This window comes from Pongo pygmaeus, chromosome 11 (genome assembly GCF_028885625.2).
Source record: "Pongo pygmaeus isolate AG05252 chromosome 11, NHGRI_mPonPyg2-v2.0_pri, whole genome shotgun sequence".
NCBI classification, from domain to species: Eukaryota; Metazoa; Chordata; class Mammalia; order Primates; family Hominidae; genus Pongo; species Pongo pygmaeus.
The window spans coordinates 133,954,426-133,981,628 of record NC_072384.2 but is presented as its reverse complement, the minus strand read 5'-3'; the positions used below and the strand labels follow the sequence as shown (position 1 = coordinate 133,981,628).

At 44.8% G+C, this 27,203-nt stretch overlaps 1 protein-coding gene across 2 annotated transcripts in view; it reads right to left on the bottom strand.

Annotated features, from left to right (window-relative positions):
* DGKD (diacylglycerol kinase delta) overlaps positions 1-27,203 on the bottom strand; it is a 118,894-nt gene that overhangs the window by 81,239 nt on the left and 10,452 nt on the right. For both annotated transcript variants that reach the window (XM_054479025.1, XM_054479026.2), the window contains exons 2-3: positions 3,717-3,827; positions 1,614-1,694 (exon numbers count right to left, since the gene is read on the bottom strand). In XM_054479025.1, coding sequence (XP_054335000.1) covers positions 1,614-1,694; positions 3,717-3,827 — 192 coding nt within the window. The remainder of the gene's footprint in view (positions 1-1,613; positions 1,695-3,716; positions 3,828-27,203) is intronic.

Sequence of the window (27,203 nt, the reverse complement as noted above, 5' to 3'; positions counted from 1 at the left end):
TGAGATCACACCACCGCACTTCAGCCTGGGTGACAAAGGGAGACAGCATCTCAAAAAAATTAATTAATTAATTAACTGATGCTCAGAACACTCCAAAGAAATTCAACACCTACTCCTATTAAAGACTCTAAAAACCACGAATCAAAGAAAAATCTATTTATGTGGTTAAAAATGTCTCTTCCCAGCTGGTAAAAATAAATTAATAGAGAAAACTACGAATACTCCAAGTAAAATAAGAGCAGTTTCATCAACACAAAATAAGCAGAGGTTTAGATAGAGGAAGGAAAATCCCATTTGTATTGGCAACATCAACAATGAATCCATCAATAAATAAAATAAAACAAAACTTGAAAGCACCTGAAACTAACACTAACCCAAAATATCAGATCCTAAACTTGAGGAAAATTACTCACCTTGACTGAATTATAAAAGAATAATTTTTAAAATTAGGATGCATACTTTTTGTCTAGATGGGATGGCCTAATAACATAAAGAAAAATAGCTTTAAAAGTTCTAGTGCTGTTATTAGAGTCAAACCTTATACAGGTAGGTGCTAAAGTCAACCCGTAAAGCCTAAATTATAAAATCATACAAGAAAATGCTACTATAGCCATTAAATAATATCATGAACATTTAGATCAGCTGACATGAGCAAATCTCTACTATAAATTGTCCTGGGGGGGGAAAAAAACACAGGTGTAAACCAAAAGGTTCAGCATGATCTCATGTGTACACGTAGGTAAAGACATAAATATACAGAAATAAAGATAAACACTCTAGAGTAAGCAGCTGGTCACTTCCAAGTGGTGAGATCACACGATTTTCTGCATTTAGAACTTTTGCAGAAAGTCCTATATAACTTTTATAAATTTGGAAGGAAGAAAGTTTAAACATAAAAAAGGAAAAAAAAAGAAATACACCAAAATATTAACATTCAATGTTTTTTGAGGTGGCCGAATTATGGCTGCTTTTTAATTGCTTTAACATACTTGTCTGCATTTTCCAAATTTTCTACACTAATCACAAAAAACAAAACTCTGTACAGAGCTGGTAAGACGTGAACCAGCCAAGCGTGGTGGCTCACACCTGTAATCCCAGCATTTTGGGAGGCCAAGGCGGGCGGATCACCTGAGGTTGGGAGTTCAAGACCACCCTGACCAACATGGAGAAACCCCGTCTCTACTAAAAATACAAAATTAGCCAGGTGTGGTGGCACATGCCTGTAATCCCAGCTACTCGGGAGGCTGAGGCAGGAGAATCGCTTGAACCCGGGAGGTGGAAGTTGCTGTGAGCTGGAGATGACGCCATTGCACTCCAGCCTGGGCAACAAGAGTGAAACTCCGTCTCAAAAAAAAAAAAAAAGACGTGAACCAAAACACATATAAAAATTTTTCATTTGGTCCCAATTGTCCTTTTGTCCTTATGCATGCCAAATTCGTGGTTATTGTCCAACCACAGTATTACTTTCAGCATTAAATTCAAATTTTACCAGCAATCATTCCAATCAGAAAGAAAAGAATGAAAACGTTTTAACTGCTTGGACACATGTTCAGGTCAAAAAGGAAAGCCAACTTCAGTGAAGAATCAAGAAAGGCATGACTCAGGAATCTTACCGTAAAACTGTTGTTGACGTTTTTGGTACTGGATTCAGCCACGCTGGCATCTGTCAGATCCACCTCATCAAATATGATTGACTGGAAAGAGACAAACACAGGGACTAAGGCACACAAAGACAGGTACATCCCTAAGCACTAGCCAGCGCTGCCCACCACACCCCAATGATCCCTAACAAGCACCCACAGAAGCCCCAGTACCTTGAAACTGTAGCATCCAATCAATAAGCCAATCGAAATTAACCCACCCACCTGCTTCTAACCAAAAGCTCGGGCTCACAGGTATAGTGCCGTGATTTTTTTAAAAAAATCTACAAACTTTGTCATTGCATTAGTGAAGGAAAAAAGAGAGAGAACCAAAGCAAACAACCCAATGCTGGTATTTCTGTATTTACTACTGTCAATACCAGTGTTCACTTTTACATGTGAAGTATGTTCTCACACAGTGTTTTAGCTGAGGGAAGGCCGGGGTCTGGACTGAGGATTCCGTGTCCTCCCGGCTTGTTCCTCCAGCGAGCACATGGAGGGGGAAGGTCCTGGCTAAAACAAATTATTCTGGGGAAAAGAGACAGGTCCAAATGGAAAGGGTCTGGCCGTGAAAGGAAACAAGGGAGCAGAACAGAAGGATCCTGGTCCTGGAGAGAAAGATGCTCCAGGGCAGGGCTGGGAGTTAGGCCTGGGGACCTCCCCCATCTCCCTCTCCACTCCCTACAGGGTCCCCCGGCACAGCCGCTGCCTCCTGTTTCCCTTATACCATCGCCTCTATTCTACGATGGCTCTGTGAGGAACCCTGGAGAAAATCAAACTAATAACTCAGAAAAGAAACTCAATCTTTTAAGTAACCTTCCCCCTCCCCTCACCCCCAGAACTAACTGTAAAAGGTTATTTTGTCGTGTTTTTTTTTTTTTTTTAAGTGAGGGAAGTGGTCAGAACCCTTTCTAAACAAGCTGCTTTGTTCCATTTCAAATTTTAGTGCAGTAAGTTTCTAGGGATATGTCTCAAAATGTAAATGATTCAGATTCCAGATTTCTTAAATACCAAAATATTAGTGCTGACACCAATACTGATAAAAAATACAGGTATTCAGAATCCCAGCCAACACACTGGTGTCTGAATGTCTAACACCACATCCGCTTAAACATGGCAGTAATCTGTGACTTTCACTGGCTGCTCCTCCTCCAGCAGCACCCACCTGGTGCTTCTAGCTTTAAATCTACCTACAATAGGGCACACAGAAAGAAGGTTAATTGCTAGAGAGCCTAAAAATAAAGAATTTCCCATTTCTGTTCATACATCAAGAAGCTCAGCTCCTTCTACTTTGGCCGGGCACAGTGGCTCACGCCTGTAATCCCAGCACCTTGGGAGGCCAAGACGGGCAGATTACTTGAGGTCGGGAGTTCAAGACCAGCCTGGGCAATGTGGTGAAACCCCATCTCTAGGCCGGGCACGGTGGCTCACTCTGGGAGGCAGCACTTTGGGAGGCAGAGGCAGGCAGATTATTTGAGGTCAGGAGTTCCAGACCAGCTTGACCTACATAGTGAAACCCCATCTCTACTAAAATATAAAAATATTAGCCAGGCGTGGTTGCAGGCACCTGTAATCCCAGCTACTTGGGAGGCTGAGGCAGGAGAATTGCTTGAACCCAGGAGGCGGAGGTTGTAATGAGCCGAGATCTCGCCACGGCACTCCAGCCTGGATGACAGAGCAAGACTCCCTCTCAAAAAAAAAAAAGAATTTCAATATACTTAAAGAATAAAGAATTATTTAATAAGAAGATGAAATTCATAACCCCGTGATTCCCTCCACCTTTCTGAAAGAAAGATATCCAACTGTAACGTGGCTGTTTCTGTGACCCTTTTTTTCCTTTTCCCCATTACTGATGACGTTAAAGAAAAGGAAACTGAACAGAAATTAATTTTGATAAGAAATCAAACATGCCTTGAGACAAGTAAAACCTGACAGCATGGAGTGTTACAAAACTCACTGGCAATAACAGATCTGAGAATTGAAGCTTTTCCCACATGAGGACTCAGCACCCCCAGTTCCTCCCCTGGGAAGGCTCCTGTGATGTCCTCGCGTGTGCTTTCCTGCATGGGGCCTCACCTTTGCCGTTTTGGCATAGTAAAGCGTTCGCCCTCGAAGCTTAAAGTATCTCCTTTTTGATCGCTGGAATGAATTGTTCTGTTTGGTCAGCATCCCCTCTTTGATGATGGTCTGAAAGTACAGAAACATATTCATAAACTTGCGTTTTTAAGGTGCCCTTTCACTCTTCCAGCTGAAATGCAGCCTGTTGCGGCTGAAACATATTCGTGTCTCTAACAGAAAATATGTCTCACACTCTCAACAGACCTTGACCTATGCGCAGGCCCAGCACGCTGCCGGGGGCATGGGGGGTTGCACCAATCCTATCCTCTAAGGGGCAATGTGTGCCTGTGTGGGTGGGGGTGTCAAGAGGCCTAGGGTGTGCCCTGGATGCACTGGCAGACATGAGGAAGGGACACTGAGGCTCACAGGGCCACAGTAAACAGCAGCTGGGAGGACACTGGGACGCGGGGCCAGTGCATTCTCCAACTTCAGCATTTGGTATTTTTCAGCTATTCTTGGCCCTGTCTCTGTGTTCTCTGGCCCCCTGCCATTTCTCAGGATGCTGCTGCCAAAGCAGTCTACGTCAGTGGCTCTGGGGCTCAGAAGCTCCAGGCCCGCGCCCTCAGCCCAACCCACCACTCATAGGCCAGGCGTGTGCATCTGCACACACCATGAGAGGGAAATGCCTCGGCCACAGACACTAAAACTCCTCTCAACCCAAAAATCTGATGAGTTCACCCCATAACACAAGACGTTCTCTTACGAGAATCCAGAAATGGATTCTACAGTCCACTCACCTTGGCTCAATTAAAGCCAAGAATGAAGGGGGCGCTACTTCTCCCGGAGCTGCTCCCCCACCTTATGCGGCCCATGCCACCAAAACATCAAATGCGTAAGGAACTACATGGTCATGAGATTTTCTGACGTACTCGGAGCCATTAACACAGTCAAAAAGAATAAACGACAAGCATGAAGACAAGAACCTGGCTCTCAGCGTTCGCACACTATGTTACATCCCATCTCACAGAAATGCCCAGTCCACAAGAAGCCTCAGCATGGAAACGGAGGGAGGCTTCCTAAAAATTCTGTTCAAAGACAAGCACATTGGTTCAGAGAAGCTTTTGCTTAACTACCTAATCCCATATAGCTCTGCACTTTACGTAAATGTTTCAAACAGTGCATGTACAAAGTTCTTAAGTATCCACAAACACTTAAAACTCCCTAAGATAAAACCAGCAAGAGCAAGACACAGGAGGCTCATGTCCCCCACCTATGCCAGAATGCAAGCGCAGAACACTGCACTGCCTGGTCCATCCACCGGCATTCACAACAGGAGAGACAGCGGAACAGGGAAGGCTGCAGAAAGCCCCCAGCCTGACACGCCATCAACATGTGGACAGACACCAGGACCACACCCGGACAGCACAGGCCAATGCACACTGCCTTGGGGTCTCTTATCCTTATCCTGCAACTGGCCATCCTCACTGTGCCCTTCCTGGGTTGGGGGGAACTGGCTGCACTCACGACCACTTCCAAGAGCTTCTTGCTCACCAGCACATGCCAATCATGGTGAACTCTGCTTTCGGCACTGACCCAGTGGCACAACAGCAGCCCTTTCCAACTCTAGAGGATCAGCGCAGGGCAGAGCTGCTGAAGAATGTACTGACTCATTCTTGGCTTATACATTCACCTCACACTTCTGAAGAAGGCACCCACCCTCTCCCCAGTAATTAAAGAGTGCCAGGAAGGAAAAAGAGAGGAGCCCAACATTATCCAACGATCAAGCATTCTGATGAGGCTTGTTTGCCAGAAGTGACCTCCCCATCCCCACCCCCTCCCCTAGAGACAGCGGGGATCCCCAGCATATAGCTAGCATCTGAGGTCCCGTCCAAAACAGAACAAGGGTGATCCAAGGCAGACAGAAAGTTCCACCCCGATTCTGGTAGCGAGGATATAAACCAGTCTTTAGTGTGAAGGACTGGGAAATGGTATTTGTTTCCAAACATCCTTTTCACATCCAAGTACACATGGATGACACTCATTTCAAATACATCTGCACAGAACAATGCCATCCATGGAAGCCTGAAACATATACCACGAGACCCTTTCTCTGTTGACCTCAAAGGCCTCACTGTGAAGACATCTCTCCTGGCCCCCCATTCATCTTCCTTACCTCTGCAGGGAAAGCAATCACTTCCATTTCTTCCCTAAATGGGAAAAAAAAAGACAACAAAACCAACAAGCCAACTCCCAGAAAAGTTATAAGTTATCTTTAAAGGACAGATGCTGGAGTATTTTTTCTTGCATCTCCTGCTACACATCTCATACATAAAAGAAAAGCAAAATTAAAACACAACTCACTGCACCACATATTCTTACACACACACACACACACACACACACACGCACACGCACAATCTTTCTGAGGGCGGATGAGAGTCTGCGATCTTGGGCTGCCCAAGGAGAGCTGCTGCTTTATTTATAGAACAAGAGTGCTCAGAAAAAGACTGGTGGGTTTCAGCGGAAAAGGCTGGGGAAAAGATAAAGACCATTATTTCTTTGAAGCCTTCTCAGAAACTGCATTTCTTCTCCTGATTCGCTGCTTGTGAGTACTATAGATATGCTGCAGAATATTTTTAAACATTTAGTCAAAAGCAATGAACCAAAAGTGGTCAAGAAAATAACACCCCAAAATAACGTGCTGTATTTTGCACGTGGCAGCTGTGAAAGGCACCCACAGGAAATGCTGCTAGGCTGACTAGGCCTCTCCTTGCCCCCTAGAGCAGAGTCAGGAGTGAAAGGGCCAGGCCCCTGCACAGTTCGCTCGGGCCATGCCGGGCCATCGGGCTCTTAGAGTCACTTTGTTGGGTTCTATGCACAAACAAAAGGGCCAACTGTTGTTCAAGCCATCTAGGACACCCTTATTCCAATCAGAGACAAATTTGCAACACACACAGCACCGAGAAAACTCTTAAGCTCCAGTCAGAGAGCAGCAGGTGGAAAGTGAACACGCGCCCACCAGCAAACTCAGGCAAGACACCATTCCCAGGGCTGGGCTCCCCAGAGGAAGTTGGCGAGAGCACTGGGCCTGAGCTGGAGTGTGGTCCACGGCCATCCACTGACCCAACAGACATATGCCCAGCCCACAGGTCCAAGACTACCACGTGCAGCTGCTTGGGGGGAAGCGCAAGTCTCCAGTGGTCCTTGCTTAACAGTAAGACAGCTCTGAGGTCCTTGAAAAGGGCTTCAAACCAGGAGGCAGAGAAAGTCCAGAATGGACTCTGTCTGAAAAGGACCAGCAGGCCCAATCACAGGGTGAGGTTGCCCCCTCTCCGACACGTGGCCGCATCACCAGATGCTGGTTACTACACTGGGCTCTGAGGGCTACATGGCCAGGAGCTCAGACCAGAAGAAGGCAGACGTGTACACACCAGAGTGCTCTCGGATATGGGGCACAGGGCAGTGAGCAATGCCCCATAAGCGAGGCTGCCTGAGACAACAGGTACCTGAGCAGACCAGGGAGGAGGGGCTGGGCAAGCAGAGGCCCGCAGCTGCTCCTTGGGGCTAGAGACAGAGCCCGGTGGTGGCTCAGAAATACACTCAGGAAAGCTAACTGTGACCACAGCGTGGGAAAGAAGAGGGCTGAAACGTGGAGGCTGGCAGAACACTCCAGAAACTCACATAAGGGGGGAGTTGATGACAAGAGTCTGGGGTGGCAGGGGAGAGATGGACACAGGCATGGGAATGTTTAGAAAGATGTGACAATCGATCGAGGTGAAGGGAAGGAGACAGGACAGAAATCCTGGACGCCTCCGAAAAGTGTGGCTCAGTGTGGGGATGTGGGTTTCATTCTGGATGTGCTGAGTCTGCGGGCCTTGAGGACGTCAGGGGAGTTCAGTGTAAGGCAACAGCCAGCTCTGCAGGTCTGTGATGTAGAAGATTTAACACAGGAGATGCCTTGCCAAGGGCCCCAAAGGAGAAAGCATGGAGTACACGGAGGCCCAGGGAAATGTGAACACAGGGACACCAATACCAAGGAAGGAAAGCCAGAAAGGAGAACAAGAAGAAAGTGGGCAGAAGCGCAGGAGAGCAGACAGCACGTCGAGAAGATCGCATCAGTGATGTCCAATGCAGCAGCGAGGTCATAAATGAGAACTGAGCCGAGGATAAAGGAAGCAGCCACCAGGGGGTAACTGAGGACCTGCCAGAGCGGACATGGTGGCCTGATGGGGTCGAAGCCAGATCAAATCACCCTGAGTGTGACCAGGACAGGAGAAAGCAAAGATAACAGGTTTTTTTCAACTTACAACTTTCTTTTTATGAACATGGAATCCATACTGTACATACTGTTACGTGACCTTGCTATTTTTTTTGTCATGTATATTATCACCATATACACAACAGCAAATGCATTTTTGCCGGCTACAGAGTATCTCACTGCACCTACACACCCTCCCCTCCATCATTCACCTGCTTCCCACTGCCGGAACATTTAGAATGCTTCCTGTTCCCTCAATGCTATCATCAGAACTTCAGTGGATATTCCCGTAAGTAAATATCTGCTTATGTCCTCAACTATCCTTAGAGCAAATTAAGAGAAGTGGAATTTGGGGACCAAAGATAGCCCAGAAACAGACCCTTGCAGATTTGGAAGCTTGATGTGTAACAGGTGGCACTGCAAACCGGAGTTTGGGAGGGAGGGGGTTTCAGCAAAGGGGCTGAGATGGCAGGTTACCCAAGGACACCACACGCATGAGCTCCTGGCAGACTCTGGGTGTGCTAAAGCAAAAGGCAGAAGAACTTCAAAACTTCCAGCAGACGATAGAGAATTTCCAATGACTCTGGAATTGGGAAGAGTTTCTTAAATATAATAAAAAAAAAATTAGATATAAGCTATGACTGCTAAACTCAACTATATTACAATTGAGAATTTCTGTTCATCAGACACCTCAAAAAGAGATAAAAGAAAAGCCAAGGTGAGGAAAAAATGTACACTACTGCTGACAGCCAGTCAGTAACTAGTAACCAGAATACAGCAGAAACTCCCACGGAACGGGCTGGGCGTGGTGGCTCACGCCTGTAATTCCAGCACTTTGGGAGGCCGAGGCAGGTGGATCACCTGAGGTCAGGAGTTCGAGACCAGCCTGGCCAACACAGCGAAACCCCGCCTCTACTAAAAATAGAAAAATTAGCTGGGCATAGTGGCGGATACCTGTAATCCCAGCTACTTGGGAGGCTGGGACTTAAGAATCGCTTGAACCCAGCAGACAGAGGTTGCAGTGGGCCGAGATCATGCCATTGCACTCCCGCCTGGGTGACAAGAGTGAAACTCCCTCTCAAAAAAAAAAAAAAAAAAAAAAAGAAAGAAAGAAAGAAAAAAAGAAACTCCCAAGGAATGATAAAAAAGAAAAATCACCAAAGAGAACATCGGTAAAAAGTGTGAACTGGCATTTACCAGAAGAGTAAGTCAAATGGAGACTAAACCCCAAAGGATGCTTAACCCTGGAGGATGCCACAGAAGAGCACCCTGGCACTCAGCCGCACAGGTGGGTCCACGTGTGCACAGTTCGTGACTGTGCTTCACAATTTATGTGTATACTCCATGTATTATTCTGCATGTAAAATGGTAAAGGGAAAAATACAGTTAATCAATATAAGGACAGAAGTAAAATCTCAGACTATTAGTGTTAATGTCTTGAGCATGTAAGGATCGAGGATTTCCACATTTACGCAGTAAAAGACAAACAAATGAAAAACAGCTGCCACATGGGGGTGAAGAAAATGGAGGGGACTGACCAAGAGACACGTGTCCAGAGGCCGAGGGCAGCAAGCCACGGCCCGCCCAAGGTGACCTGGACAGAGGGGCTGCAGGCCCACAGCTTGGAAACTGGGGAGGGAAACAAAAAAAAAGTAGCAAAAAGGAATGAGCCAAATGTCCACTTCAGCCACCTATCTGTCCTTTAGACCTCCCCAGTCCTTCAACAACAACAAAAAAGCAGGTAAAACAGAAACCTGACTATGGTTAATTAAGCAACATCACCCAAATTCACAAAGCCCCCAAAAAGTGGAAATATTGGCATAAAAAATTAACATACAAATGTTTCAGTGGAAAGAAGCTGGTAAAACTTATTTCTATCAATTTGCATATCACTTTGTTTGTTTTCTGAGACAGAGTCTTGCTCTGTTGCCCAGGCTGGTGTGCAGTGGCACAATCTCGGCTCACTGCAACCTCCGCCTCCCAGGTTCAAGCGATTCTCCTGCCTCAGCCTCCCAAGTAGCTGGGATTACAGGCGCGCACTACACGCCTGGCTAATTTTTTGTAATTTTAATAGAGACAGGGTTTCACTATGTTGGCCAGGCTGGTCTCGAACTCCTGACTTCGGGTGATCCACCCACCTCAGCCTCCTAAAGTGCTGGGATCACAGGCGTGAGCCACCGCACCTGGCCCAATTTGCATATCACTTTAAATTTTCATGAGTATTTTTATATTTACTTGTCTTCTTAACAGAACAAACACTTCTGGTCTATGAGACAGAAATTAGTATTCCAGTTAACAAATAAGAAAACTGGTAAACAGAGACACTGAGTAACTTGCCCAGTTGAACAACTAATGACAGGTCACAAAAGAAATCCCAGGCCTCTCCAATTCTATCTCAAAGCTTCATCTGTGGTTTGCAGTTTACAAGCACCATGATTCACATATAGGAAGCAATCAGAAAATAAGTTGTTCACAAAACATAAGGCATGCAAAACATATTCAAAGACCTCCAGGTTATCTCCAACACTTCTTCACACATACCACATCCACTACCCGAGTAGGAGCCATTTTCATCTTTTAATCCTCACACCAATTTTGAAAGTGGTGGTAATATTCCCACTTTACACATTAGGAAACTGAGGGCCAGAGGATTAAGTAATTCACCCAAGGCCATTTGGCTAATGAATGACACACCAGAGCCCAGACAATAATACTTGCTGGCAAAATAAAACTTCAGCATAAAAGTCTGCTGATAACGGATTTAAATCAATTAAGCAAAGGTAAATTCCTATATCTACTCAAAACACTACCCACAGATTCATCCTCATTCAGAAACTACCTGCAACTTACCCACCACCTGTCTACCTATAAGCTGATCTAACCGCATCCTGGCAGAAGCCGAGGGAGTGTGCATGCCCAAGGCGGCAACGGAATGCGTGCCACATGGGCGTCTTCATGACACCAACGGCCAGCAGGAGAGAGCACACCGGGCAACTGCGGCGCTGCAGAATCCCGCTCAGCTCTGCAGAGCCAGGCCCTGAGTCTGGTGCTAACTCTGACAGAAAGGAACCCAACGTGGGTTTTCTGAAGACTACAAAACACCAACCCATGGAAAAAGGACAGTCATCCTTCCCTTACCCATCAAGAGAATCCAATTTCCCCATTGCCACTACCCTGGTTTTCAATGCACTGCCACCAAGATTATTAAAAACGACCATGTCCCAAAGCTCCTATGCCAAAGCTTCCACTGACAGGAGGAGAGACACCTCATTCCTGCCCCCACTAATGTGAGGAAGGACCAAACCAAAAAAAGCCAAAAAGTGGCAACGATGTGTATGCCCAAACCCCCAAGAGAGCTGCTCCAGATGTGCCCTTCATTTGGAGTTCACACCCACTTTTCCTAAACCCAGGACACTTCTCTTAGTATGGTATGGTGTGGTATGTGGTGTTATCTGTTAACACCTCCACACACATACACAGACATCCTCACTGCTCACAGGACCTTGTTTCTGAATTGGGGGTGGTGGTGGCAGGGGACCTTTCATCATAGGGCTAATCCCCACTGCCCCAGTACTGGTCAACAGACCTAAGCAGTTGTGTTGGGGGTGGGGAGGTAGGCAAGTGCTTGGCTGGTATATGGGAACACGTGTAGCCTCAGTGCCACCTTTGCTTTAAATGAACATACAACATCTAGTGCTGCAGCAGCCATGTTGAGGCCACAAGGTAGCCAGTGTCGGTCCTGAGGACATCAACCTACAGCCAAATGCATTCCTGTCTGATAACGATGGGTTGGCTGAGTTCACTCCCACTCTGTCAGCATCACTGCTACTCCAACCTAGTCTTGCACGCTGGCGTCCCTAGGGGCCAGGCCTCCACACTGAAATGTACCTCATCCCACTGTTCACTGACCCCCACATTTCCTCTTTAGTTAATATTAATAGCATCATCAAATCTAAAAGAAGTAGCAGGCGCTCAACTCTTTTCTTCCTTCACTCCCCGTTTCTAATTGCCTACCTAGGATCATTGATTGTATTTGTTAAAATAATGGAAGATTCTGCCCCTCCTCTTCAGCCCCGCCTACCTCAGGCTTAAGTTGTTGTGCCTCTTGTCTCTGCCTCAGTGCCTCTCAAAGTGTGACCCAGACCACCACATCAGAACCCCTGGAACGTGTGTTAAAAATGCAGGTTACGGCTGGCCTGAAGGCAGTGAGCTATCTCAAATGATGGTTCACAATCAGTTACAGACTGAACTCCTTGCTCTATTCTCTACCCCATTCTCACTACTTCATTGGGCTAGTCTAAAAACACAATACAGGTTATTAAAATAATAATATAGAAATAAAATTAAATTAAAAAGTAAAGAAAAAGCAAGTTACTGCTCCGCTCCCAACCTCCTGAGCCTTGGAAATATGAATTTTTGCCAAGAGCCCAGGTGGTTCCTAAGCACACCAAGTTTATTCTCTGTCCATCCTTCCTCCAACCTGCTGCCACAATTCTCTCTCAACGGGAGGATCTCATCCCAGCTGCCACTACAATTACCTGACAAGCTTTGAGAAACAGTGACCACTGGCCCCACCCCACCAGTGATGAGCATCAGTGTGGGAGGGGCAGGGAGCCACAGTGTTAAAAACTCCCAGGTGACTGGAAGAAGCATACAGTCTCAGAGCCAGGGCCCACTCCCAAACCTCTCCTCGCTTTCCTTGTCATCTAGGAAGGCTTCACGTGGCCCACGGGGCTCCTCCCAATCTGAGAGGCTCCTCTCTCACCCCTCCCAGAACCACCTGACCCAAACACAATCGACTCCTTTATTTCCCCACTCTTTTGAATATACTCTTTCCTCTGCCTGGAAATCTTCAGCTCCTCTTCTCTTGGCTGGGAAATGACTAAGCTTTGAGACCCAAGTCAAATACCACCACCTTCGGGAAGTCTTCCCAGACTCCCCCCAGGCAGAATTAGCTATCACCTCCCCCAGGCAGAACTAGCTATCACCGCTTTGCAAGTACATGAACATCCATTATGAGGCTGTCTCCCTCCCCAGACCAACAGTCCCTCAGGTTCAGTAGGTTTATTTATCTTAATCACGCCAGTGCCTCAGGAAGTTTTGTTTTTGTTTTTGTTTTTGTTTTGAAACAGGCTCTCACACTGCCAACCAGGCTGGACTACAGTGGCTCAATCACAGCTCACTGCAGCCTTGACCTCTTAGGCTCAAGTGATCCTCCCATCTCAGCCTCCCAAGTAGCTAGGACTACAGGTGTGCTTGTTTTGTTTTGTTTTGCTTTGCTTTGTAGAGACAGAGTCTCACTATGTTGCTCAGGCAATCCTCAGGCCTTGGCCTCCCTTATTGCAGGCATAAGCCACCACACCTCACCAGGAAGTTTTACAAAATACTACAAAGGGCTAATATCCCTAATCTTTAAAGAAATTATAAAAATTAAGATCAGACTAATAATCTGGTAGAAAAAGGGGCAAAAAATATGAAAACATTTGACAGAAAAAAATGCAAAAGGCACTCAAACAAAGGAAAAGATGCCCAACCTAGCTCAGAAGAGAAAAACAAAACTAAGTGAAAATACTATTTGCATCATCAGACTGACAAAAAACAAACAAGGCTGGGCACAGTGGATCACGCCTGTAATCCCAGAGCTTTGGGAGGCTGAGGCGGGAGGATAGCTTGAGCCCAGGAGTTTGAGACCAGCCTAGGCAACATAGTGAGGCCCCATCTCTACAAATTTTTTTTTTTTTTTTTGAGATGGAGTCTCGCTCTATCGCCCAGGCTGGAGTGCAGTGGCACGATCTCGGCTCACTGCAACCTCTGCCTCCCAGTTCAAGCAATTCTCCTGTCTCAGCCTCCTGGGTAGCTGGGACTACAGGCGCCCACCACCACAGCCGGCTAATTTTTGTATTTTAGTAGAGACGGGTTTCACCATATTGCCCAGGCTAGTCTCGACCTCCTGAGCTCAGGCATTCCGCTCGCCTTGGCCTCCCAAAGTGCTAGGATTACAGGCGTGAGCCAGCACACCCGGCCTCAAATTAAAAAAAAAAAAAAAAAAAAAAACAAAACTGGGCGTGGTGGTGCACACCTGTGATCCAAGTTACTTGGAGACTGAGGTGAGAGGATCACTTGAGACCAGGAGTTCAAGGCTATCCTGAGCAACATAGAGAGACCCTGTCTCTACAAAAAATAATAGTAATTATTTAAAAATTAGTGCACCTACAGTTCCAGCTACTTGAGAGGCTGAGGTGGGAGGATCACCTGAACCCAAGAGGTCGAGGCTGCTGCGGTGAGCTGTGATAGCACCACTGTACTCCAACTTGGGTGACAGAGCAAGACTCTATCTCAAAACAAACAAACAAACAAAAACAGAGGCAACACATTCTGCTTCTACGGCAATGGGGAGACAGGCACTCAACACAACTGCAAAACGGGATGGCCCTGAAGACAAACATTTGGCAAAATCCAGAGCAGTTATTCATGCATTTACTCTTTTGATCTAGCAAGCCCACTCCTAGGAATCTATCCCAAAAGACACTTTGGCAAAATAGAAAAAAAAGTTTGTACAAGGCTATGTGCTACAAACTATTATAGTAAAACACTGAAAATAACCCAAATGCCCACCAACACACTAGTGGTCAAATAAACTATGGTACATTCAAAATACGGAGTACCATATAACTATACAAAGATTGTGGAAGACATCTTTATACACTATGGAACGGTCTCCAAATCAGAGCAAGTAAAAAGATAACTGTGCAGAACATGCATAGAACATGCTATTAAGGGGCCAGGCGCAGTGGCTCACGCCTGTAATCCCAGCACTTTGGGAGGCCGAAGCGGGTGGATCACCTGAGGTTAGGAGTTCGAGACCAGCCTGGCCAACATAGTGAAACTCCGTCTCTACTAAAAATACAAAAAAGTAGGTGGGTGTGGTGGCACACACCTGTAATCACAGCTACTCGGGAGGCTGAAGCAGTAGAATCGTTTGAACCCGGGAGGTGGAGGTTGAAGTGAGCTGAGATCGTGCCATTACACTCCTGCCTGGGTGACAAGAGTGAAACTCCGTCTCCAAAAAAAAAAAAAAAAAAGAACATGCTATGCTATTAATATCTTTGTGTAAAAAGGAGGACATTGTTTGTGTGTGAAGAAGATAAACTTAGTTTGTTTTTTTCCAAAAAGAAACAATGGAAGGATTAACCAAAATAATAATAAAAATGGTTAAGTGGTTACCTCTAGGGAAAGGGAACAGGGTAGACGAGACAGGGAAGGCACACACATGATTTTAAAAGGACTCCCAGGACAGGGGCAGCACCCGCAGCAGCACCCAGGAGGCTGAGCTCTGACTTGGTCCAGGCTCAGGTGTAAGCATAATTTCCAAAGATTACCCATTTAATCCATACAACATTCCCCTTCCTGTGTCCAAGTGTTCTCATTGTTCAATTCCCACCTATGAGTGAGAACATGCGGTGTTTGGTTTTTTTGTCCTTGCGATAGTTTGCTGAGAATGATGGTTTCCAGCTTCATCCATGTCCCTACAAAGGACTCTAGAACTTAAAGTATAATAAAAAATATATATATAAAAAAAAATCCATACAATGACCTCCTAAGGGAGGCCCAGGAAACATTCCCATTTCACAGAACCATGGGCAAGGAGAAGAAATAGTCAGTATTTATGGAGTGCCTACTATGTGCCAGGAGCGTATGTAGAATCTGTATTTAATCTGCCCCATACAATAGTTATGGCCCCATTTTACTAATGAAGAAATTGGGGTCCAGAGAGGACATAGACATCTACAGTGAAATAACAGATGTGGACTTCAGACCCAGATCTGTCTGATTTCAACTCTCTCCATGCTTAGACAGCAAATGAAAACCATTTTTTACGTTTGGGGAAGATTTACTTTTCATTATTTTTGTCTGTACAAGTTCAGACTAAATTATAGCCATAACCAGTCACCCTACTTTTTCTGAAAGTGAATTTATGCACAAACCCATGTCCACTACACACCAAAGGCAAAACAAACCTTAACTACCAACAGCAGGTGCGACATCCCAAAATACACACATGCTATCTGTGGTTCATTAAGGTAGGAAAGATTCAGCTTCTGTGAAACCTACAGAACAAAATCCATCTCCCTATCGAGCTGTGGAATGAAATCACTCTGTTTCAATAAATGTTTATCGAACACTTGAGTGCTGAGTGCGGCTTGCAATACTACAATGAAAGGGACTCGACCCTTGACCTTTCAGGAAACTGCTCCATCAGAGGGATACTTGACAGTAGGAAGAACCAGAAGAATTTGCTTTAAAATGCTCAGGAAAAAAGTAGGGGTGTGGGTAGGGGGTGGAGACAGATAAAACAAGACAGACACGAGGCTGATGTGATTAATTCAATGGTCTCTACTTCTGTGTCTGTTTGGAAATTTCCATAAATTGTTTTCAAGTGTCATAAGAGGGGCGCAGACAGGGCGCTTTGGAAACTTGGAAGTCAGTGAAACACGCCAGAGACCTGAAGCTGGTGCTGCCTGGACTAGAGGCAGCCTCTCCAGCTTCCTGACCTATGGATCCCACCTCAGAGGGCAAGGCACCAAACAGAAAAGCACCTGAGAACAATGCGGCAGTGCTGCCACTATCAGCATTCAACCTCCTCTCCCCTGGCACGTGCTCAACCAGCTGCTTCCTCACCTGTTTTCTGACATTTGGTGGAATAAAGTCCTGTGTTAAATGGCCCAACTCATGGCAGACTTGTTTGCTGGAGGTTACTTTTTATTTACTTAAGACCACCAAGAGCCCAGCCACGCTAACACCTACTATTCACATTCCAAGATAACATCCTCCCCATCTGTTTTCTTTTTTTTTTTTTTTTTTTTTTCCCCTTTTTTGAGACAGAGTCTCATTCTGTCGCCCAGGCTGGAGTGTAGTGGCACGATCTCGGCTCACTGCAACCTCCACCTCCCAGGTTCAAGCGATTCTCCTGCCTCAGCCTCCCAAGTAGCTGGGACTACGGGCGTGTGCCATCACGCCTGGCTAATTTTTGTTATTTTTAGTAGAGACAGGATTTTACCATGTTGGCCAGGCTTGTCTCGAACTCCTGACATTGGGTGATCCACCCGACTTCCGCGCCCAAAGTGCTGGGATTACAGGCGTGAGCCACCATGCCCGGCTCCATCTGTTTTCAAGTGTGTAAATAAAACAGAAAAGTGGGGCTGGGCATGGTATCTCACACCTGTAATCTCAGCACTTTGGGAGGACGAGGCAGGCAGATCACTTGAGCCCAGGAATTCAAGACCAGCCTGGGCAACATAGCATAGTAAAGTATCCCTCTGCTTTTATAGAGACTCCATCTCTATAATAACTTTAAAAATTGGCTGGGTATGGTGGCATATGCCTGTAGTCCTAGCTACTAAGGAAACTGGGGCAGAAAAGTTGCTTGAACCCAGGAATTTAGGCTCCAGTGAGCTATGACTGAACCACTGCACTGCAGCCTGGATGACAGAACAAGACCGTGCCTCTAAAAAGAAAAATATAAAAATAAAATTGCCAGGTGCTATGGCTCACACCTGTAATCTTAGCACTTTGCGAGAAAAAGGTGGGCAAATCACTTGTGCCCAGGAGTTCAAGACCAGCCTGGGCAACATGGTGAGATGCCATTCTACAAAAAATTTAAAAATTAGCTAGGCATGGTGGCACACACCTGTAGTCCCAGCCTCTGGGGAGGCCAAGACAGGAAAATCACCTGAGCCCAAGAGTCCAAGGCTGCAGTGAGTGATGATGGCACCACTGCACTCCAGCCTGGGTGACAGGGTGAGACCCTGTGTCAAGGCCGGGCGCAGTGGCTCACGTCTGTAATCCCAGCACTTTGGGAGGCTGAGGCGGGCGGAACACTTGAGGTCAGGAGCTCGTAATCAGCCTGGCCAACATGGTGAAACCCTGTCTCTGCTGAAAATACAAAAACTAGCCAGGTGTAGCAGGCACCTGTAATCCCAGCTACTCAGGAGGCTGAGGCAGGAGAATCGCTTGAACCCGGGAGGTGGAGGCTGCAGTGAGCAGAGATCACGCCACTGCACTCCAGCCTGGGTGAGAGCGAGACTTCATCTCAAAAACAACAACAACAACAAAAAAAACCCCTGTGTAAAAAAAAAATTAAACTAAAAGACATAAAGGGGAGTTACATGATGTACGAATTATTCAATAACTTGCTTTTCCAAACAACAATATACTGCAACTAGATCTGCTTTTACTTTGTGTTATTCTTCTATATGCTATTTCTTTTTCATTTATTCAATTGTTTAGGGATGCTAATATCATTATGAACATATCTAAAGAACTGATAATGTTGCATGCATCAAACAGTTTACATCTCAAGCTAAAATACAACCTATTCATATCAAGACCTTGAGCTCGCTGCTTAGGTAAGTGTAGATTTAATTTCAACACAGGAGTTGAAAGTTTAAACAAAGGGGAACATAATTAAGTTGTTCCATATAATGTACCCATTTATTAGGATATGATGAAACTTAAATCCTGTATTTTCACAAGCATGCCCTTTTGTATATTTGACTCCTGAAATTCAATCTGTTTTGATCCAACAGTACTGTTTCAGCTGTTTTAGGACATTCCAGGTAAGGCTGAAGGCAGCTGCTTCTCCAACCTGAATCATCGCCACGTCACGACACAGCCCCTCTTACCATTAGGAGTCTTCCATTGACGGGAAGCATGTTATGCCTTTTTGTTTCCTTTGGTATAAAATAATACATGCTCATTTTAGAAAATGCAGGCAAGCAGATGTAAACATAAAAATAATACAAATCCCACCACCTAACCCAACCCACAATATCATGAGAAACTTCCTCCGTGTTATTTCCTATTCCATCTTATTTCCAGTGTTTTACACACTGCTGAAACGCATTCTGTAAACACAGCTTTGCCTCTTCATTTCCCCAACATCATACAGTACCGTCCCTGTTGCTGCCCTCCTCAATTACCTGGCTGGCGGCTTCAGGCATTGAGAGCTGTGCACACTGCCACTTTCCGGCTTTGTGACCTGGTGCGGCCACCATGAAGTTGTGAAGGTGAAGTGGGACAGCACACGCACAGAGCACAGCACGGGACCCGCCCGCAGTACCCATTTTATCAGCTATTATCATTAACTCACTGAGTCATTACACTGAAGTGTTCTGGTGGAGTTTGTCCTAAGCTGGACTTGGACACTGGGGTGGTTTGCAACGTTTTATATTTAATGGTACAATAAACATGTTGTTCATGAGCTTCATATTTAAGATTATTCTCTCAGGATAGAGTCCCAGTGTTAGAATTCCGGATCAAGAGTCTCTTGGAGTTATTCAGACACTCACTAAGTCACTTTCCCAAATGGTTATACCCATTTCTGCTGCCAGAGGACAAAGAAGCTGCAGTTAACTACCAAGGAGTTTCTACAAACAGCAAATTATACAAAACACTAGTTACATATAAAAACACAGACAATTGTGACTAATGAACAATAAAAATACACGTTGGCCAGATCTCCCTTAAATGTAAGAAAAAAATAAAAATTAAAAAAAAAAGACTCATGTCTTAATTCTTGACAAACCTGGTTCTACTTGCCCTCTTGAAGCACACAAAAATGTTCAGCAACCACACAGAGAGAAAGGAGATAGAGAACAACTTCTCAGACTTCCCTTCTGCCCAGCCTCTGAGTACTAGTCCATTTTTATCAGAGTTCAAATACTGAGAATGTCAAATGAGACTGGATTTAATGAGATGAGTGTTATTTCAAGTTTACCAAACTATAAAAACAACTGAATCAAGTCCATATTCTCAAACATAAAATGTAGAAGAGGCTGGGCTCAGTAGCTCATGCCTGTAATCCTAGCACTTTGGGAGGCTGAGGCGGGCGGATTGCTTGAGCCCAGGAATTCGAGGACAGCCTAGGCAACATAGCAAGAACCTGTCTCTACAAAAAATACAAAAATTACCCAGGTGTGGTGGTGCATGCTTGTGGTCCCAGCTACTCATGAGGCTGATTGGGAGGATCACTTGAGCTCAGGAGGCAGAGGCTGCAGTGAGCGGAGATCACACCACTGCACTCCAGCCTGGGTGACAGTGAGACCCTGTCTCAAAAAAATAAAATAAAACAAAATAAAATGTAGACAAGTTCCATGGCAGTAAAAATTCTGAAATGCAGATACTTCCTTTTAAACTCTTTAAATATGTAAATGTCTCATAACCATCCATAAGAATGATTCTATTAAGAATCACTTTATGAACTCCATTGAGATTACCAAGCACTCCTGAGGAGCTCTGTGACTGTTTTTCAATACTGCAGGGCTGTCTGCACAGCTGGGGAGGCAGACTCCAGCTGGAGAGCGCTCCTCTTCAACAGATGGTGCTGGAGCAACTGCACATCCACACAGGAAGAATGAAGTTGGAACCTGACCTCACACCACATACAAAAAATAACTCCAAATGGATCAAAGACTAAATATATTAATAATAGCTGAAACTACAAAACTCGTGGAAGAACATAGGTATAAATCTTGACTTTGGATTAGGCAATGGTTTCTTAAGCATAACACCAAAAGCACAAGCAACAAAAAAAAAAAATGGACTTCATCAAAATTCAAACTTTTGTGCCTCAAAGGACACTATCAAGACAGTGAAAACACAACTCACAGAATGAGAGGAAATATTTGCAAATCATGTATCTGATAAAGGTCTAGTACCCAAAATATATTAAAAACTTACAATTCAACAACAAGAAGACAACCCGATTGGAAAATGGGCAATAGACCTGAATAGATATTTCTTCAAAAAATATATACAAATGGTCAATAAACATACGAAATGATGCTCAACATTGTTAGTCATTGAGGAGCTGAATAATATAATATTCTTACATTATTAAATATTATAACATTTATATTATAATAAGTGGAAAGTAACAAGTGTTGGCAAGTATGGAAACATCAGAACGCTCGTGCACTGCTGGAGGGAACATACAATGGTGCAGCCTTTGTGGTTTAGCAGCTCCTCAATAAGATAAACACAGAATTATCCAGCAATTTAACTCACATGTATGTACCCAAAAGAAATGAAAACAGGTCAGCTGGGCGCAGTGGCTCACACCTGTAATCCCAGCACTCTGGGAGGCCAAGGCAAGAAGATCACTTGAGCCCGAGTGTTCGAGACCAACCTGGAAAACATAGCAAGACCTCATCTCTACAAAAAATTAAAAAATTAGCCAGGCATGGTGGCACACATCTGTAGTCACAGCTACTTGGGAAGCTGAGGTGGGAGGACTGCTTGAGCCCAAGATGTGGAGGCTGCAGTGAGCCATGACTGTACCACTGCACTCCAGCCTGGGTGACAGAGACCCTGTCTCAAAAATTTTAAAACAAAATACAAAATAAATGAAAATAGGTATTTAAATAATAATTTGTACATGAATGTTCACAGCAGTTCTATTCACAATAGTCAAAAGGTAGAAGCAACCCAAATATCTGTCAACCGATGAATGAGCAAACAAAATGTGGTACATTCACAGAACAGAGTATTATTCACTCGAAAAAAAAAAAAAAAGAAGTTCTGAAACTTACAATGTAAATAAGCCTTGAAAACACAGTGCTCAGTGGCCGGGTGCAGTGGCTCACGCATGTAATCTCAGGACTTTGGGAGGCCAGGGCGGTCACATCACTTGAGATCAGGAATTGGGAGACCAGCCTGGCCACAACATGGTGAAACCCCCTCTGTACTAAAAATACAAAAATTAGCCAGGCATGGTGGAGTGCACCTGTAATGCCAGCTACTGGGGGAGCTGAGGTGAGAGGATCGCTTGAACCTGGGAGGCAGAGATTGCAGTGAGCTGAGATTGAGCCACTGCACTCCACCCTGAGCGAAAGAGCAAGACTGTATCTAAAAAATAAATAAATAATAAATGAAATACCCAGAATAGGCAAATCCATAGAGATGGAAAGCAGATTAGTGGTTGTCAGGGGCTGGGAGGAGGGGGAAATGAGGAGTGGATGGGGAAGGGATTTCCATGTAGGGGATACAAAAGTTCCCAAACTAGATAGAGGTGATGGTTACACAATACCATTAATGTACTTAATGGCACTTAACTGTGCACTTTAAAATGGTTAAAATAGCAGGTTTAAAAGAAAAAGAAAAAGAGTGCCCCTCTTCCATCATTCTATAAGGACAAAGCACCATTCATCAGGGGATGAGAGTCCAGCCCTTCCTGCAGAGGAGAGGGAGGCAGACACCCTTCACCCTCAGACACAGAAGAGCAGAGCCAGCAAAGCGGGCAGCAGGTGATCAGCAAACACCCACTACTCAGGAACACACATGGACACGGAAAATGGGGCCACTGCACAGGAATTCAAGGTGAGGCGAGAGCCCATCCAGAGCAGCAGAGACACAGCCTGGGCCCGTGGCCAATCACCCCACGGCCAGCCCCAGATTGTACCCAGCCAAGTGCCCAGGAAACAGCAATTCAAACCCGCAGCCTGGCAAATGCCATTCAAGGAACATCAAATCAGAACAGAAAGGGGGAGGGGGGAGGCTGATGGAAAAACATGCCATAAAGTACATGCATAAACCTAAAATGAATGATTGCAGAAAATGGAAGACCATTTTAGAAAAGATATGATTCTTGTCGTAAGATGCAGGAAGACATGGCCTTTATTTAAAAAGTTAAAATTAAAATGTTTTTAAAAGACAGGGAGCACCAAAATGAGAACAGGTTGAAATTAAAAGACAACAAGCTAAGATGCTGACCAAGATTAGAAGAGAAAACGAAAACAATCACACTACAGAAAAATTAAAATCCAACTGGAAGGAGTCAAAGGGAAAAATGTACATTACAGAAAATGTCATTGGTGGCAAAAAGACAAAACTGAGAGGCCCCCAGAATGCTGATGGATACAGTGGACAGGGAAAAATACCGAGATGGACAGAGTGGTAAGGAGACAGATGGTCTAACCTACAGATGAGAACCTCCCCCCAAAAAATAAAATAAATGGAGATGCAATATGAGAGGCAGAGACAAAAGCCTTCCTCACAGAAAGCTACCCAACTCACTTTATGAGGCTGGGACAACACTAAACCTAAGCCAATCCAAAAAAGGAAAACAAAGACCTGCCAGCCTGAAATCTTGAAACTCCTAGGCACTCTCGTCCCAGGACTGGCAGGAAATGGGCAGCAATGCACGCCGTGGGCTGGCAGCCTCAGCCACAGGATGCACACTGTCCCTTCTACCTGAAACTCCAGCTCCAGGACTCCAACCAGAAGATGAAAACAGATCACAACATAGCAAGCAAGCCTTCAAAGACCAAAGAGCCAGATGAAGGTGTGTTTCCAGGAAAATCAGGATAATTTTAGCATCAAAAAGAATGACTGTAACTGATTGTAAAACACTGAATAAAAATTGCCATGAATCCATATAGTGATAGGGTGGGTGTGGGGGTTTAGGGTTGGGGGGAGAGAAACATTTGCCTCTATTGGGGATGACTATTTACCAAATCCTTACCTCAAACATTGGTAATTAAACAAAGAATCCAGCAATTGACCTGCCTTTTTAGGAGGAACTGTGGTCCTTAACCCAGTTGAAGTGAGAAAATATCCTCTTATTTTCACTTTTTTGATGGAGTCTCGCTCTGTCGCCCAGCCTGGAGTGCAATGGTGTGATCTCGGCTCACTGCAACCTCCGCCTCCTGGGTTCATGCGATTCTCCTGCCTCAGCCTCTGCAGTAGCTGGGATTACAGGCGCCCACCACGACACCCAGCTAATTTTTTTGTATTTTTAGTAGAGATGGGGTTTTACCATATCGGCCAGGCTGGTCTCGAACCCCTGACCTCAAGTGATCGCCCCAGCCTTGGCCTCCCAAAGTGCTGAGATTACAGGCATGAGCCACCACGCCTGGCCCCAAGAAAATATCTTTACAGAACAACACCAACAGATAAATGTGGAATAAATGACACAACGGGGGTGGCAGGAATCTCCATTTTACAAACTCTTATAATAAAATTGATTCAGGCAAGTACTGTATTGTGTATGAATGTGGAAACCATTTGGGGTAAAGGATATTTGCACAGTGCCCAGGAATCACCTATTACTTCCTAATTGTAAAGGGGAAATCACATCTCCAATGAAAAGATCTGGTCGGGCAAGGTGGCTCATGCCTGTAATCCCAAAACTTTGGGAGGCCAAGGCAGGAGGATCACTTTAGGTCAGGAGTTCAAGACCAGATTGGCTTAACGTAGGGAAATCCCACTTCTATTTAAAAAAAAAAAAAAAGGAAGAAAGACCTAGAAATATGTAAACCAAGCAATGACACAGCAGAAGGGGACAGCCTGGCAGGACATGCACGCCTCCAAGTGGGATGCGGTAGAACACAGAGCATTCCATATTTAGGGATGTGCCCAAAATCTCAACCGAAATATAGAAGTGAGACTCTTTGAAACTGCTCACTTCTACTTTATAGATAATATAGGAGATAAAATAACGATGTAAAAGAATGATGGGAAAACAATCAGAAAAATCCAGAAAGATTATTAGGTTGGTGCAAAAGTAATGGAGGTTTTTACCATTAAAAGTCATTAATACAGCTGGGTGTGGTGGCTCATGCCTGTCATCCCAACACTTTGGGAGGCCGAGGTGGGCGGATCACTTGAGGTCATGGGTTCGAGACCAGCCTGGCCAACATGGTGAAACCCCATCTCTACTAAAAATACAAAAATTAGCCGGGCATGGTGGCAGGTGCCTGTAGTCCCAGCTGCTTGGGAAGCTGAGGCAGGAGAATCATTTGAACCTGGGAGGCGGAGGTTGCAGTGAGCCGAGATTGCACCACTGCACTCCAACCTGGGCGAAAGAGTGAGACTCCGTCTCAAAAAAAAAAAAGTCATTAATACAAGACAACTGCCCTTGTCTCTTGAAAAAGTTGATGTCGTAGGCAGGTAGGGAACGGGAAGAGAGAACAGTGGAAGCTGTCCTAATTCGACAAACTAAAGAGATAACAACAACCAAAGATGATGCATAAAACTTGATGGGTACCTGGTTCCCAAAAGGAAGGTCATAAATCGCATTTCTGGTTCAACTGGGGAAATTTGAAAATGATCTGGATATTAAATGTTAAAAAGTTTTTTCAGGTATAATGGCATTGTTATATAGGAAAATATCCTCATTTTGTGGAGACATACACTGAGGTATTTAGAGGTAAACTGTGCTGGTTCTGAGGCTTCTCTGCAGCCCCCTTTCTCTTTCTCCTCCCCTGCCAGTCCTTCCTTCTTTGACTAGTCCTCCTCTTCCTCCTCTGCCCACCTCCTAAAAGCCAATGGCCCCAGCATCCAATCGGGCCCTGACCCCGTCACACTGTCCTCACTCTCAGGCTCAGATGAACCATTCTCACTGCTGCTGCGTGACTGGGGGCTGGGAAGGAAGGGACAAAGGAGGCCCTATCTGGGTTCAGTGAGACCTATATGGCTTCATGGCACACTAGCAAGCCACCTAACTGCTGAATCTATATCGCTCATTGGCAAAACTGGGGTAGTGGAGAATAAGAGGTTCCAGGATAGCATGCAGCAGAGCCAGGTAACAGCAAAATCCCCAAAACTGTCCTCAACCACAGCTCCTTAAATCAGAGAAGAGTTCCATTATCCAGCTCATCACAGGAATCACAAACCTCCTCTCCTTCAACACCCACACCAAACCATCACTGAGTTCTCACAATGTCACCTCCTCAGCATCTCTCAAATCCAGCTACTTCCCCCATCACCACAGCCACAGCCCAGGCCCAGTCTGCCAGCATCTTTCACTGCATTGGGTCAGCCAGCATCCACTCAGGCAACCGCAGCACAGCTAGAGCCACCTTTTAACCACGATCCGATTAGGTTATGCTCCTTCCTAAAATCTTAAAGCAATAGTATCCCACTAATCTGGGGGAAAACAGGCAGAGCTCCCTAACACAGCCTCCAACCCTCTCCAGTGTCAGATCCCAACCAAGGGCTCCTGATGCTTACCAGCCCTAAACACCACAGCCTTCTTTCAGCCCCAAGATTTCCCCAAGCTCCCTCTTGCCACAGGGCCTTTGCATACCTCTTTGATCAGCAACCTCCTCCTCCTCATTCTTCTATAAATCCTTTAAAAAAATACTCTATTTCCTTTGAGTTTAATGTGTTGCTATTCTTCTACCTGATTTTCAGCACATCTTCTTTTCTAATATATGTATTTTAAGCTATAAATTTCCCTCTAAACATGACTTCAGCTGTACCTCATTTTATATATACATATTTGCTGCTGTTCAACTCAAAATATTTAAGCTTTCTGTGATTCATAAGTTACTTAGAAATAGATATCTAAAATTTCCAAATACATTGAGATTTTCTTTTTATTGATCCTGGCTTAATTCTGTCGTTGTCAGAACATACTCTATAATTTCAACTCTTTTGAAAGTTGTTGAGACTTGCGTTATGGCCAGCATATAGTGAATTTCGACAAATGTGCCTGTGCATTGGAAAAAAACTTAGATTCTACAATTGTTAGGTACAGTGTTCTATATATTTCCATTAGGTCAAGTTTAGTACTTGTGGCAGGTGCAGTGGCTCACGCCTGTAATCCCAGCACTTTGGGAGGCCGAGGCAGGTGGATCACCTGAGGTCAGGAGTTCGAGACCAGCCTGACCAAGATGGTGAGACCCCCGTCTCTACTAAAAATACAAAAATTAGCCAGGCATGGTGGCATGGTGATGGACACCTGTAGTCCCAGCTACTCTGGAGGCTGAGGCAGGAGAATCACTTGAACCTGGGAGGTGGAGGCTGCAGTGAGCAGAGATTGCACCATTACACTCCAGTATGGGCAACAGAGAGAAACTCCGTCTCCCAAAAAAAAAAAAGTTCAGTTCTTGTGTTGTTCAATTCTAAACTTTTACAAATTTCTTTGTCTACTTGATGTATAGCATGTAAGACAGGTGTGTTAAAACATCTCACTATGATTATGAACTTGTTTCCCTTACAATTGTGTTAATTTTTCTTCTACATATTTTGAAGTTATTACTTCCAAATTTTAAATTATTATATCCAAAATAAACTTTTTCTCATTTATCAGTATATCTTTATCTCTATTAATAATTTTGCCCTTAAAATCTACTTTGATACTAAAATAGCTACACCAAGTTTCTTTTGGTTAGTGTTTGCATAGTATCTTTTTCTATTCTTTTACTTTCAATCTTTTAATATCCTTATGTTTTAAATGTATCTCT